This window comes from Aspergillus tubingensis, assembly GCF_013340325.1.
Source record: "Aspergillus tubingensis WU-2223L DNA, scaffold_3, whole genome shotgun sequence".
In the NCBI taxonomy this organism is placed as follows: domain Eukaryota; kingdom Fungi; phylum Ascomycota; class Eurotiomycetes; order Eurotiales; family Aspergillaceae; genus Aspergillus; species Aspergillus tubingensis.
The window spans coordinates 2887845-2902927 of NW_023336277.1; the positions used below are offsets into that span (position 1 = coordinate 2887845).

A 15083-nucleotide genomic window follows, 5' to 3' on the forward strand; every position below is an offset into this window, starting at 1 on the left:
AATACCCACTAAGTGACTTAGCGGATACTCCAAGAGGGTCTGTCTGTCTGTCTCTCATGGATGAAGCCATCAGCATGCACCAGGCAGAAAAGGCTTAGGGCTTGACTATCGCGTGGTGTTTCGTCAGTCTTTGCCACTAGAGAATTACTTGACTAGTTAGTTCGCAGACTCAAACCAAGCCATCCTGATTCAGGATCCATCCGACCTGCAGCTTAAGCTCCTCCCCAGCGCATGCGTGGTTTTTTTTCTACTTGATCTTCTGTTCCCCTCTCCTTGTGCATCCGATCATCCCGTGCAATGCTTAGCGGGCCTCGTGTCGTGGTCGCTAGCGGTCAAGAGAATGGAATAGTCCTGATGCTGACAGACAATTTAATTACCTAGTCAGTGATAGTCTAGAACCGAAGCGGGCGCTGGTCCAGCGGTGACTGACGGATGGGCCGGCGGACGTTCCCTCCGGACAAATCAGGGCAAGATGTGCTGATCTGCAAGGGATGATGCATTGGGCATCCCGTGGTGCGATCGCTGTCTTCTGCTGCCATGGTCGGGAACAGTACGGAATACTCTGGTTGTACGGAGTACTTGGTAGATATCTCTGGTATCATCTGTTGGTTGACTTAGGGTTGCTATCTGACCAGTCTTCTGCACGAGTCAGTCCCCGGATCGCGATCGTACCAAAACATGAATAAGACGTCCAAAATGGCTTTAATGGATTAGCATGGTCATGAATCATCATATATACGCTTCTGCCTACTATTTACAACTTCGCCTCACCCCCCGCGAGACGCTGCCAATCTTTCTCACCAAACTCTATGTAGCCCTCCGACCCCGGAGGCAACCAAAACAGCCGGTCGCGGTGGCCCTGCACCACCTTCGACCCTAACTTGGCTGGCTCCACGCCCTCCTGGCGCAGCGGCCCCTTGTTCTGCTTATGGTTATGAATATGCCATGACTGTTCCACGACGCGCAAGAAGACCGGCACCGCATACCGCGGCAGGTGTGCACGCGCGAACCGGGCCAGTCCCTGCCCGTCAAACCCGCTGCGGGCCTCGGGACTGAGCAATAAGGCCGCACATCCTGCACGGCCTTCATGATGAGGCACTTTCACTCCATACACATTGGCTTCCTGGATGCCAGGATACCGGCCCAGTACTTGGGCTACTTCTGCCGTGGACCTGCATAATGAACCATTAGCCAACACCAACCACGATGACAAATAAGCACAAAGCAAGGGATAGTAAGAATAGACATACACATTCTCACTCTTCCACCGGAACGTATCCCCCAGCCGATCGAGGAAATACCACCTCCCATCCCCATCCCGCCTCAACGCATCCCCAGACCGATACCACAAATCCCCTTTCGCCAGCACATCCCGCATGAACTTTTTCTTCGTCGCTGCTTCGTTCCTCCAATACCCCTGAAACGCCTTCTCATCTGGCACCTTGACCAGTATCTCCCCGCCCTCATCATACGGCGCCCGCTTCACCAGCCCCGTCTTCTCATCACGCACCGCATCCCCCGTCTCTGCATCCACCACGACAGGAACATATGTATTCCTCAAACTTGCCCGCAATAACAACCCATGATGCCCGACAGCCGCCGCCGTGAACGGCCCGCGATTGAGGTTAAACAGCCCGAAGACCCCCTCCGTGCTGTTAAAGAACTCCCCGACCTCCGCCACCCCGAACCGCTCCCGGAACCGCTCCCAGACGTCCGGCCGCAGACCGTTCCCGTACATCATGCGCACCCCGTGCTCCCGGTCTTGGGGTGATGGCGGTGCGGCCAGTAGATAACGGACTACTTCGCCGACATACACGAAGACCGTGGCCTGAGAGGCCCGGACATCGGGCCAGAAATTGCGCACACTGAATCGCGGCGCGATGGCGATGCTTCGTCCGCCAACTATGTTGTTGATCATGGCGATCGCTGACGTCCCGTGGTACAGCGGCATCGCGCTGTACCACCTGTCCCCGCCGGGGCCGGACACGTTGGTTATGTTACTGTTGCGGATGGCCTGAGTGGCATAGAGCCGGGAGGTGGTGAAGGCGCAGCCTTTGGGCAGACCGGTCGTGCCGGAGGTGTAGAGGAGGATGGCGGGAAATTCGCCAGGGACGTGGGAGGCCAACTGACCGTTCATTGGCACAGACGCCGGAAACGAAAGCAAATAGTTATTAAATACATCGTCAACAGTGACGAGCTGCATACCCAGCTCATTCTCGATCGTCGATCTTCGCTCCTCGATGCGAGCCATACATTCAGGCTCCGGGTCAACCAGCAGCAGCTTGGCGCCACTGATGGATAGGCAATGCATCAGCGCATCGCCAGTCAGGTTGTAGTTGATGGTTGCCGGGGCACACCCGATGCTTAAGAGCCCTAACCAGGCGAACATAAATTCCGCCCGGTTCTGCAGATAGAACGCTACCAGGTCGCCCTTTTGCACCCCCTTCGACAGGTAGAAGTGGCCGTACCGGGCTGCGGCGGCTAGGGCTTCCCGGTATGTGTAGGACTGTTCGCGTGTCCAAATACAGACCATGTCGGGGTACTGCGATGCCGTGGCGGCGAAGACGGGCCACATGCTCAGTTGCCCTTGTGCGGCGGCTTTCGCTGTGTCGCGGAGGGAGCGCCGCTGGGCCAGCATGCTGGATGCATCGTTGGTGAGGTGGAATTTGGCATCTAGGTAGGCGGCTAGAGCGATGGCTGCGACTCCTGTTGATGTTGCTGCGCGGTGATGCCATTGATGTTAGTGCTGTGCTACATGACGTACATAGTCTATAGGTGAAGGGTGTAAGGGGTGATCACCTAACGCCATGGTCAGGCCGGTTGCCAACTTGAAATATGTCGCTAAAAATGTTGTGAGAGGAATAACTGTATATGCTATGGAGATAGATTAATTGTCAAGATATGAGGGGAAGACGTGGAGTAGATAGATTTCATTGCCGACCACATCCTCGGTCCAGGCTATGTGTGTCTCTCTCCGCATCCGGATAATATGCAGGAGGCGCTGCGGAGCAAATCACGGTTGTCCCAAGGGCTCAAGCGGCGGGGGGTGCGGCCAGTTCCTCCTCTCTCTCGTTCTCAACCTCGGGTCAAACAGCTGGCCTTCAGATTGCTTTTTTGGGGGGAAGGGAGGAATGTTTGGAACAGAGTGGGTCGCGAAGCTTCTTCAGGATCCATAATTCTGGAGGTTCAACGTTGCGGTTCCCACCAGGTCTGGCAGTGACCCAGTGTTTTGCCCCAACGGATCGGTTACTTTGTTTTATCTCCTATGGAACACGTACGATGCTGTTCCCAGCTGTCTAGCTGTCTACTCTGCTACCATGGCATTGTGCATTATCTTGTGGCTAGGTGGGGCGTAGATCGGAGGAAATAGTGGTGACAAATCATCAAGGGACCCCCTTTTTGGTCGTTGTGATGCACGCAAGGGGGATGATGCAGCATGATATATACTTTCCTCGGTGAAGAGTTGCTTCTCCCGGTTCAAGCTTGTCCGGTTGCGGAAGCCTGAGCCGCTGGTGTTGATTTCAGCAAACACCAGGATGCAGCCATGTATGTCCTAGACAACATCTCGAATCTCTCTCTCAGGGACCAAATGCGCATGCACTCCTCTTTCATCCGGGTGATGCTCCTTCCACGTCCAGGCCTCGTCTTTTTCGCGTCCGTTCGACACCCCGTGCAACACGTTGACCACGTAAGTGCCAATTGTCGGGAGAAACTTGTAGCAATGGAAAGATCCCCCTACTGCGAAATACAAGTTGGACAGTCGATCGTCTGGATGGCGGGTAATTAGGGGATGCTGGCTGGGCGAGATTGCATCCCAGCATATGCGCCAGTAGTCGGGACGGGGATGGTCCTCAAGAAACTGTGGCAGACGAGGTCGAATGGCGCGCAGATGATCTTCCTGCAATGCTTCAGGCACATGAATTTGATCTACCAGCGGCACCGAAATTTCATGTCCGGACGCCGTGCGGATGGTGTTCCTGAAAGAAGCGGCGGTAGTAAACTTGAGGATCCCCTCCGCAGTGGGAGGAATGACCTCGCCTGGATGTGTCAGCTTGTCCACGCCGGGCCAGGATATAACCCACCTTCCCCCCCGTAGACAAATACCGGCAGCTGCGAGTAGCGGGATTTTTCTTCCGACGAGAGTTGAAAATGCGAGACTGTTACTCCCGCTGCTGATATTTGCTGCTCTACTCGGTCTGGCCCCGGCAGGTCCAAGTCATCCTCCACCGAGGACATGAGCTGACTTGTCCATGCCCCTGTGGACAACAAGACCTTTCGAGCATGGTAGATGGAACCGTCTGCTGTTTTAACACCACTGACACCCTCTTCGTCACGAACGATTCTGCGTGCCTCCCCGACCTCATATCGGACACCCAGCTTGATCGCTTCTTGTGCCATCAGCTGCAATGCTTTTCCTGCGTCCGCCCAGCCAGCAGAAGAATTATAGTAATATGAGCCAAAAGGGGAGCAGTCTGTCTTCTCGAGTAGTCCACCCCATGCGTGACGGACTTTCTCTTCGGACCATTCCTCGATGACGTCGGCGCGACCATAATCGCGGAAGTTCTTCCTTATCAATGCGGGGACATCGCTATCTTTCTCCTCCAAGGCGATCCATCCCGAGGGGTGGTAGACTTGTGCTTCTCGGAAGAACGGCAGTGACTTCCACTGTTCAATAGTTTCGAACCCCAAAGCGACGTAGAGAGGGTTGGTGTAGTCGGCACGAATGATTTTGTTGATATCGGTGGATGCCGCGGGGGTGGATGGCGGGGCGGCGCGATCTAACAGGACGATCTGTGACGGTCGCTCGAGCTGCTGAGCAAGATGGTAGGCTGTGCTGACCCCGAAGATGCCAGCACCCACGATAAGAATGTCTGGGACGTCTCGGGAAGTATCCATGGGGGGAGGTGGGAGATGGAATATGAGTGGTGGTGATGGGCAGATGGAAGGTTGACAATGTGATCTGGACCACGTGCGGGGAAGAAAAGAGGAGAAAGGAAGGAGGGGGAGAGAGACAGCAGATGATAAAAAAGCAGATAAAAGCATTTATCCCGACAAGCAAGAAAGAGTGTTATCAATCCAACTAAACCATCCAACCAACCATCTAACCGGGATTGCATCCCTTCAGTCAAACCCCTCGATCACGCGCCGAGGGAGTCTCGGAGTCTTCCGCTTTTTGTTGCGCTGAAGCCATTATGGCATAAGCATGAGTCCATCCATCCCTACCATCCCATCTTCCTTTTCATCTGCGCCTTTCTCCTCCTCATCGTCATCTTTCAACATCCACTTTCCGGAGTCCATCCCGAATTTGGTGCCTGGTGCTGTTCGCCTGCATTTCCATCGGGCCTTGAAGCTTAGTTCCGCATAGTTAGCAATCAGGTACGAGAAATGATGACCCAGACCACATGGGTGCCCCTCTGCTGTCGTGGCGCTTTCTTTACGTCCCCTTTCATTCACTGCCATTCACTGTTCTCGCTTCTCTCGGTGCTACTCATGATCCTCGTCTGCACCGTCTGCATCGTTATTCTCTCCCTTCGTCTCCTCTTCCCCCCTCGCCGACTAATCACCCCGTCAGCGACTAATCACCCCGCCGTCATCATGGCGTCTGCATCTCGTTATCAGTTGGCTGACATTCTGAAAATTAACCCTGCAGCTGATCACCACTGTGTCGGTGTCTCGCACTCCTACAATCGCCGGTGCAACAATTTGATCAGTTATCAGAAGCGTGACGAAGCGTACACTCTGATCGAACGAGGCACCCACATCTTCACAGCAACCTCTTCCATATCCGCCGTTAATCCAATTCTCAGCGAACTTGCCAGTCTTCTGCTCTGTCCCAACCAGCACCGATACCAATATTTGACCCTGGTCGAACAGTGGGAGGCGAAACTGCAGCGGTATCTAGCTGAGCGATCTGCTGAACCCACCACAGCCATGTCGAACAGCTACCTTCATATGCCGCCCAACCCCACCATCATGGCCACGGGTAGTGGACTCGCAGTCACCAACCTCACGGCCAGCCATCATGGGCCCAGCTCATCGAGCCGAATCACCATCCAGCATGGCATGGTCGGGATGGGTGCGAACCATCATCACCCGCAGAACTCAAGACCCCGAGTCGAGATCGTCCGTCCTGCGGGTGATTCCGTTGCTACCACTATTTCAGCTTCAGCTTCCGGCAGTGCTTCGCCTCTTCCGCACGCCAATTCTGCGTTCCATCATCGTCCCCACACCCCGGCGGTCCAACTCGTCAGCAGCACCTTGATCGCTTCGGGTCATACCCATCCCGCCCATCAAACAGCCCCGAGACCGATACCGTCTGGAGAAAGCAATGTGTCGATGTACTGCGACTCCCCTACGTCTCCGAAGCCTCAACGGGTCAAGCCGCGCCCTGTGGATGGCGACTGTGGAATCTGTCTTCTCCCCTATCTGGATGAGAGCATGCGCTGCGACATGTCCGACGATGAGGGAACCGAAGACGATGAGGATGATGACTGGGAGGAGATGGACGGTAAGATTCCTGACTTCATTAACTTGATGATTGAAAAGTGCTAACGTACAGTGAATGTAGACGAAGAGCTTGCCGGTCCGGACTACGATCACAGCTTGCTGGTCTGGTGCCGGGGATTCTGCGGAACCAACTACCACCGGGCATGCTTGGAACAGTGGCTCGACACCTTTGACACCCTGGAACCGACCTGCCCGACCTGCCGCAACTACTGGATTCACTAGGTGAGGGGAGAGCAGGGAACTGGAAGGAGGGATAGAATGCATCACGGGAGTTTATTTTCTTTGTAACTGGCAGGATATCCACGGAACTACGCTTCTCATGGCTTACATGGAGTTTACACTGGAAGGGAGGGAGGAATAGGAATATGGCCACGGAGTTACAGGACTGGGATTACAGCATGGCTTTGATATGATATGATATGATATGATCAGATATTTCCTAAATGCAGCTAATAATATGTACAGCCCAATGTCTTCCCCATCTTCTCCGGTATATCTATAAAAACTACAGATATATCTAAGAAGATATGGCAAGTGAACTAAAGCCTCGCCACCCTCTTCTCACTCTCCCTTCCATTCAACCACGCCAAAATCGTCTCCACCAACCCATCAATCTCCTCGACCGTATTCCCCGCATGCAAACACACCCTCACCCTCTCCTTCCCCTTGGGCACCGTCGGCGACATAATCGGATGCACCATGAACCCTTTCCGCTGACATGCAGCCGCCAACTGGCGCGGCACCGGACTGCGCAGCGAGAAGATAGGCGAGCGCGGGAAATGGTCCACTTCGAAGATAGCTGGGTCCCAGGACCCGAGGGCATCTAGACGATTGCCTAGGTATTCAATGAGGTGTTGTAGATTGCGTTGTAGCTGTGCACATTAGCTCACCACAATCAATAAAAGTAAGTATTAGGGATGGTAGCATACCTCTTCGGTCTCCCCCTCCGCCAACATCTCATACGCCGTCCGAATCGATGCCAGGAACGGGAACCCCAATGCGGTAGTGTAGATGAGACTGCGGGCGTAGTTGATGAGGTATTCGCGTGTGTCGGGGCAGCAGAGCGCAATCGCTAACACAGTATCAAAATCAGTATAACCCATACCCCCCAACCACCACACCAAACAGAAACAGGAATGGATAGTACTAACCACCATGACTCCCCAACGCCTTCCCAAACGTATGCACGCGAATAAACATCTTCTCCTCAACCCCCAACTCCTGCACCACGCCCGCACCCCTCGGTCCAAAAGCCCCGGTAGCATGCGCCTCATCAACGATAAAATACGCATTGGCATTTCCCTTACTCTTCACCACCCTCTCCACCACCTCCACGAACTCCCTTATCGGCGCAATATCCCCATCCATACTATATATACTCTCGATAACGATGAAGACGTTCCGTTCCCCACTCCTCAACTTCTCATCACTCTCCACCTCCCTTCTTAACACATCTTCCAGGGCCTGGGGACAGCTATGCGCAAAGGGAACCTTCTTCCCGGCACGGGATAACCGCATCCCCTCGTGCGCACTCGCATGGATGTACTCATCGTGGATGATGACATCGCCTGGTTGCGGGATGCAGGAGAGCACGCCTACGTTTGCGTCGAAGCCTGAGTTGAAGAGCAGCCCGCTGGGGGCGTTGTGGAAGCTCGCGATGAAGGTCTCTAGGGCTTCGGCGTAGGGGGAGTTGCCGGTTAGGAGGCGGGAGCCGCCAGAGGCGAAGGGGTAGAAGGGGGGTGCGCTGGAGAGGTGGGTGGTGTAGCGGGCGCGGAAGAGGGGGGAGGTGCTGAGGGAGAGGAAGTCGTTGGAGGAGAAGTCCGTGGAGGTGGGGGGGATGAGGGTTAGGCGGCGCAGGGAGTTCTTGGATTTGCGGTGTTGGAGGGCTGTGCGGAGGGAGGTGAGGAGGGTACTGGGGTTTGAATTGGGATTGGGATTGGGGGTGGAGGGGGGCATTGTGTATGTGTATGTGAGGGGAGGGTGAGGGAGGGCAATTGGGTATAGTAATTGCTGTTTGAAGGAGAGGAAGAGTAAATGAGAGAGGAATTGAATTGAACTGAGTGAGTCAGTAAGTAGTAGGTTGAGAATGAAATTGAATATCAAACATAGTATCAACACTATCTCCGGGGAAATGTGACACTAGATAGCTAGATATACAGATAGGTAAAATGAATGTGAAATCCGGCCAGATCTCCGCCGTTCTCCTTACCAAACAGAACTAGACTAATCAGTTAGTCTCCCATCACACCGGAAAGGCGTGGAGAGAGAGGGGATTTTCACACCAACTGCCAACTGATTTACCGGGTGGATCCATCCATCCAGCAGGGCGTGTGCCTGACGGAGTTCAACTGGATTAGTAGTAGTGGAATGGCATTAGCCAGCCTTCGGGAGACAGAGGTAATCTCCGTAATCACAACAGATGGGCTGGTTGGTTGCCTGAGCTGCCAGATTTTCCATTGGTTTTCTGGTGGCTCTCTAGCGTTATGGGGCCTTCGGAGTTGATCCAGGAGAGAAGAGAAAAAAAAAGGTGGGAAATGGATGGATACCTCGGGACGGAGAAGGACAAGCAGATGCGGCATTGAAATCACATAACATAACAGAAATTGAACCCGTTCGGCGGATGTTGTGGGTTGACTAGACTACTGTTGGGAAGATCAAGGATTCAACCGGTGGGGAGGGTAAACTAACCTAACTAACTGGTTAGTTAGTTGGTAGATTAGTTGACTGCTACGTACTAACTAAAGTACTGCCCAGTTTTATTATATTATCATGTTAATTATTTTAGATTCTGGCTGGATGCCTAAGGAATAGTGGCCCGCTGCCTGAGTGCCTCATTGATTGCCTCGGCTATTTTCCGCCTTGCAGGTTGCATATCCCGCTGTCAATCCGCCTTATCTTAGTAAAAAGAGTGAGAGTGACTTTCGTGATAGCCATATACTTGGTACATAATAAAGTACCAATTCCTTGATCTCCCATTTCCCCTTAACTTCTTTATATATATCTTCTATTCTTATATTCTCCTATTCTCTAATTCCTCCCCTGGCTGCCTCCCATGCCCCCCGTCGGTGCCGCCCTTTGGCGTTCCCTCCGCGCCCACCAGGTCTACGGTGCCAACACCGACGTCGGCAAGACCATTGTATCCACCGTTCTCTGCAATGCCATCCAACGTCTTAACTCTCAATCGCCCGCGGCATTCTTGAAACCGGTGTCAACCGGTCCATTAGACGATGCAGATGACCGGTACGACCTAAATCAAGGCCCCCAGCCCCAAGTTTCATCCCGCTCACTACTAGCCCAGACACATCCGGCGCTACGCCCCGGGCACGCTGACCAAGTGTCTGTACCAATTCGACGAGCCCGTCAGCCCACACATTGCGGCGAAGCAGAAGCAACTGACGGTGCGATTCCCAATCCCTCTGACTCTGTGGTGGTGCAATGCGCCAACAGCCGAGCAAATGGATGAGTGAGCTGACAATAGCACAGATTCCGCGGGATGATGATATCATCACCTCCATCCATCAGACCCTCTCCGACTGGGCAGCAAAGGGCATTGATTTTGCCCTCGTTGAAACAGCAGGCGGCGTGCACTCGCCAGGCCCCAATGGCAATTCCCAGGCCGATTTGTATCGGCCTTTACGGCTGCCGATTGTTCTGATTGCGGACTCCCGCCTCGGCGGCATCTCGTCCTCCATCTCGGCGTATGAGTCATTGTTGTTGCGCGGGTACGATGTAAATTCTGTGTTGCTGTTTCAGGATGATTACTACCAGAATCATGAGTATCTGCGCACCTATTTCCAGAAAAAGAGTATCCCCCTGGTGCCGCTGCCGCAGCCCCCCGCGCGCCCGGCATCGCGGGATGCGGATGCCGAGGCCCGCGATGAGGAGGCCATGGCTGGGTACTACGAGCGTGTGGCGCGGGGTACCGATGTAGCGGGGTTGTTGGAGGAGATGACAGCGAAGAATGAGGCGCGAATTGAGCGCCTGGAGGCCATGTCCGGTCGGGCTCACGAGACCATTTGGTATCCGTTCACGCAGCACCACGGGATGGCGCCGAAGGATATTACGGTAATTGATTCGGCGTATGACGATTTCTTCCAGACTTACAAGCCTGCGGAGCCCTCGCAGGAGGGTGGCCTGCGCGCGACGTTTGATGGCTCTGCCTCGTGGTGGACGCAAGGTCTCGGGCACGGAAACCCCGATCTGGCCCTGTCGGCGGCGTACGCTGCAGGTCGCTACGGTCATGTCATGTTCCCCGGGAACATCCACGAGCCTGCACTGACTTTGGCGGAAACGCTGCTGCAGACGGTCGGGAATCCGCGTCTGCAGAAGGTCTTCTACAGCGACAATGGCAGCACGGGCATGGAGGTGGCTATTAAGATGGGTCTCCGGGCGGCGTGTGACCGGTACGGCTGGGATGCCAGCCAAGAGCAGATTAGTATCCTCGGCCTCAAGGGCAGCTACCACGGTGATACGATCGGAGTGATGGACTGCTCGGAGCCTTCTACATACAATAAGAAGGTGGAGTGGTACCGGGGTCGGGGCTACTGGTTCGATTACCCCCAGGTGCAGATGTCACAAGGAGTGTGGAAGGTACAAATCCCCGAGAATCTGCGGTCGGCCTTGGGGCCTGACCTCGAGTACTCGTCGTTGGATGCAGTGTTCGATCTAGAGACGCGGGTCGCCTCGGAGGTTGGACAGCGCTACCAAGAGTACATCCGGGGGACGATCGCAGAGCTGGTGCAGCAGCAGGGAATGAAATTTGGCTCGCTGATCATGGAGCCGGTGATCTTAGGAGCGGGAGGCATGCTATTCTGGTGAGTCTTCCATCCTGTTTACAACAAGATAGGTAGTATACACGCCGCATACTGACCAATAACAGTGACCCCCTCTTCCAGCGGTGCCTGGCTGAAGTGGTGCGTGGTCACCCGGAGCTCTTTGCCCCTGGCGCCACTGCAGGCGCGGCGGCGGGATCGTCGTGGTCGGGACTCCCAATCATCTTCGACGAGGTGTTCACCGGGCTGTACCGGCTGGGACAGCGATCGTCGGCCGCTTTTCTTGGGGTGGATGCCGACATCGCGGTCAACGCGAAGCTGCTCACAGGCGGGCTGGTACCGCTGTGCACGACGCTGGCGAGCAACGAGGTGTTCCAGGCGTTCTCGAGTCCACACAAGAGCGATGCGCTGCTGCACGGGCACAGCTACACGGCGCACGCGGTTGGGTGCCAAGTCGCGGTGGACTCATTGCGAACGATGAAGCAGCTGGAACGCAGTGGGGCATGGGACAAGTACCGGCGGGATTGGCAGCCGGCGGCGCTCGCCTCTGCGCCCCGGGCGCGACCGGAGGTCTGGAGCGTCTGGTCGCATGGGTTGGTAGGGCAGCTGTCCCAAGCGCCGGCTGTGGAGGGGTTATTTGCCCTAGGAACGGTTTTGAGTATTGCCCTGAAGGATACTCAGGGCGGAGGTGAGTTGAATTTCCCTCCTGTCGATTAACTTTTTTTTTCGTGTTTATTGGCCGAGAATAGCCGCTAACCGGAGGGCACAATCTCTGCTGCAGGATACACGTCGACGGCGGCCCAAGGACTGCAGCAGCGGCTGGCAGCGGGTGGGGAGCATTTTGCAGTGCATTCACGCGTGCTGGGCAATGTGCTGTACCTGATGGCCAGTGTCACGTCAACCCCGGAGGCATTACGGGAGATTGAGGAAGTGCTGCGGGCGGCGTTGTTGGTGGAGTGAAGAAGATTCTTCCGATCAGATCTATAGTACAGTGTATACGACACAATACACCATAAATAACGACAAACTACGTTGTATTAAACTAGTATAGTATAGGGATAGACATGACATAACGGACAAACAATGACATTGTGATTGGCATAGAAGGAATTAAGTTTTGTTTTCCCCCTTGTGATTCCGATCCTCGTTTTGCTTAACAATCCCATCCTCACCGACGGCCCGAACAGAGCCAGAATGTTTGAGACTCAACAACCAATCAGCGGCAATGTGATCCGGGTTGCTGCAGCGGAGCTCCTTTGGTCCGTAACAAGTGGATCTTACCATCGTCATAACCCCATTCTTCGACTCTGGAGGGATTGAGGGCAAGTTGACTCTGACTGTGTGGGATTGCTTCCCCCAGCAAAGCACATGCAGCCAAGCCAACCCCCCAAGCCAGTTCCCTCCGAGCAGCCATTAATTCTCCTATGCCTAATTTAATCTGGGATCAAAAGTTGATCCATCAATTTAGCCAAATCATCTCACCGGAGACGAAGTCAATCAATACCACTATCTCCTCTGAATCAAATCGTCAACTTGGTCAATTACTAGGGTATGGATGTTGTGGTTGACCACACCCGGTTGGGGTCAACAAGGGCTGCCGCCCACCCGCAACACTTACTCACTCATGCTTAATTCCATTCGATCGGCGCTGACTGGCTGGCCAACTATCTGTCTGACACTAATGTTAATCCGGTTGTTGTGAGATGATAGTCAGTAGTAATAGTCTGCTGCCCCTCTTTTCGCCCGAGGTGTTAAGCTAGTTAGCAGTATGGAGAGAGTGTGGTCTAGTAATTACTCCGTAGTAGTTAATTAATAGTGTGTAGCCTGGAACACTCCTTCACTCACTGTCAACAATCATCTCCCCTCTTCTCTTCCCCAGTACCTCTTCATCTTTCCACCACTTCATATACTACATCCCCATCTACACACAACACCCACCACACAGAGACAAAACAAACACAACAGGATCACACAATGTCTCTCCGTACCCTCCCCGGGGTCCTCCTCCGCCGCAACTACGGCACCGTGCAATCCACCTCCCCCAGTGCCGCCGCCATTGCCAGCCGTATCCCAACTGCCCTGCGTGAAGCCACTGCCGCCACCGCACCACGCACCAACTGGACCCGTGAAGAGATTCAACAGATCTATGAGACGCCTTTGAACCAGCTCACCTATGCCGCTGTACGCTCCCCCAGAGCCCACTAATCCTCACCCAACCCCCACCTAAGTAGAACCCTCACTAACAATGCCCCAATGAATATAGGCAGCCGTCCACCGCCGCTTCCACGACCCCAGCGCCATCCAAATGTGCACGCTAATGAACATCAAAACCGGCGGCTGCAGCGAAGACTGCTCTTACTGCGCACAATCCTCGCGGTACCAAACCGGTCTAAAAGCCACCAAGATGTCCCCCGTCGACGAAGTCCTCACAGCCGCCCGCACCGCCAAAGCCAACGGCAGCACACGGTTCTGCATGGGCGCCGCCTGGCGCGACATGCGCGGCCGCAAGACCAGTCTGAAGAACATCAAAGCCATGGTGTCCGGGGTGCGGGGCATGGGGATGGAAGTGTGCGTGACGCTGGGAATGATTGATGAAGCGCAGGCCAAGGAACTGAAGGATGCTGGGTTGACGGCATACAACCATAACCTGGATACGTCGAGGGAGTTTTACCCTGAGATTATTACGACGAGGTCGTATGATGAGCGGTTGAAGACGTTGGCGAATGTGCGGGATGCGGGGATTAATGTTTGCTCTGGTGGTATTTTGGGTCTGGGTGAGAAGGATGAGGATCGCGTGGGGTTGATTTATACCATGTCTGGGTTGGAGAAGCATCCTGAGAGTTTCCCGGTTAATGCTCTTGTGCCGATTCCGGGGACTCCCCTGGGAGAGAGGAAGATGATTTCGTTTGATAAGATTCTGAGGACGGTGGCCACTGCCAGAGTGGTTATGCCGGCTACTATTGTTAGACTTGCGGCGGGGAGAATTTCTCTCAGTGAGGAGCAGCAGGTTGCTTGCTTTATGGCGGGTGCTAATGCTGTGTTTACGGGTGAGAAGATGCTTACGACGGATTGTAATGGGTGGGATGAGGATAGGGCGATGTTTGAGAAGTGGGGATTTTACCCTATGAAGAGCTTTGAGGGTGAGCATGTTAAGGAGGAGGCGAAGGTGCAGGAGATTGAGGGGACTGCGCAGGCCGCGGTTAGTGCTTAGATAGTTGAATGAATTAAATGGTTATATCGGTTGAACACTATCTGGATAGCATCATGCAACTGGCTATGATTCAAAGCAGCCAGAAGAATGACTAGATCTTCATGAATAGTATACACACCAAATCAGCAGTCTGTTCATAGAGTCCCTCCCACCTTGGCTTCTCCCATTTCAACACCTCATTAACAGCCACGGCAAGTATGCGACACCATAACATCGACGATATCCATCTCATGTCACCACAACAACTCAACTCATCAATGGCATATTGGCCATTGATTGGATAGACACAAACCAGTTAAGCATCCGTAACCGGAAGTTAACAACACAAAGGCAAGTTCCCAGAAGTAGCCATTTCTACCCTATACTCCACCCAGCAACAGCTACTGAAGACTCGATCAGGAAAGAAGGTATTGTTATCAAAAGACTCATATATCCCTCCTCACCCACACGCCCTACAACTGCCAATCCCTCCGTAATTGATTCCACCACACCACACACGGATATCTTAAATTTCTCTAGACCTCACGACGTGTAGAAGAAGCACTGTCTAAGGACATCCAATCCCAGAATAGATAATATTACCCCCCATAGAA

The 15083-nt window shown here is 54.0% G+C and overlaps 6 protein-coding genes across 6 annotated transcripts; 3 read left to right on the forward strand and 3 right to left on the reverse strand.

The window, feature by feature from the left end:
- Window positions 1-754: 754 nt before the first annotated feature.
- On the reverse strand, window positions 755-2809 carry AtWU_02078 (putative very-long-chain acyl-CoA synthetase family protein (CefD1); the record flags this gene model as incomplete). Its single annotated transcript, XM_035497192.1, has 3 exons — window positions 755-1172; window positions 1251-2718; window positions 2800-2809. 3 exons carry the CDS (start codon window positions 2807-2809, stop codon window positions 755-757), a joined length of 1896 nt encoding a protein of 631 aa, XP_035353085.1.
- Window positions 2810-3553: 744 nt separating this feature from the next.
- Window positions 3554-4896, reverse strand: AtWU_02079 (NAD(P)/FAD-dependent oxidoreductase; the record flags this gene model as incomplete). The annotated part of the gene is made up of 2 exons (XM_035497193.1): window positions 3554-4038; window positions 4083-4896. The coding sequence occupies 2 exons, from the start codon at window positions 4894-4896 to the stop codon at window positions 3554-3556; spliced, it is 1299 nt and encodes a 432-aa protein (XP_035353086.1).
- Window positions 4897-5595: 699 nt separating this feature from the next.
- Window positions 5596-6729, forward strand: AtWU_02080 (uncharacterized protein; the record flags this gene model as incomplete). The annotated part of the gene is made up of 2 exons (XM_035497194.1): window positions 5596-6508; window positions 6569-6729. 2 exons carry the CDS (start codon window positions 5596-5598, stop codon window positions 6727-6729), a joined length of 1074 nt encoding a protein of 357 aa, XP_035353087.1.
- A 317-nt stretch (window positions 6730-7046) lies between these two features.
- Window positions 7047-8463, reverse strand: AtWU_02081 (aminotransferase class I/II-fold pyridoxal phosphate-dependent enzyme; the record flags this gene model as incomplete). Its single annotated transcript, XM_035497195.1, has 3 exons — window positions 7047-7379; window positions 7437-7579; window positions 7659-8463. The coding sequence occupies 3 exons, from the start codon at window positions 8461-8463 to the stop codon at window positions 7047-7049; spliced, it is 1281 nt and encodes a 426-aa protein (XP_035353088.1).
- Window positions 8464-9559: 1096 nt separating this feature from the next.
- On the forward strand, window positions 9560-12239 carry bioDA (adenosylmethionine-8-amino-7-oxononanoate aminotransferase; the record flags this gene model as incomplete). Its single annotated transcript, XM_035497196.1, has 5 exons — window positions 9560-9747; window positions 9806-9905; window positions 9991-11321; window positions 11387-11967; window positions 12061-12239. The coding sequence occupies 5 exons, from the start codon at window positions 9560-9562 to the stop codon at window positions 12237-12239; spliced, it is 2379 nt and encodes a 792-aa protein (XP_035353089.1).
- A 1014-nt stretch (window positions 12240-13253) lies between these two features.
- Window positions 13254-14490, forward strand: AtWU_02083 (biotin synthase; the record flags this gene model as incomplete). Its single annotated transcript, XM_035497197.1, has 2 exons — window positions 13254-13460; window positions 13543-14490. 2 exons carry the CDS (start codon window positions 13254-13256, stop codon window positions 14488-14490), a joined length of 1155 nt encoding a protein of 384 aa, XP_035353090.1.
- Between the last annotated feature and the right edge of the window lie 593 nt (window positions 14491-15083).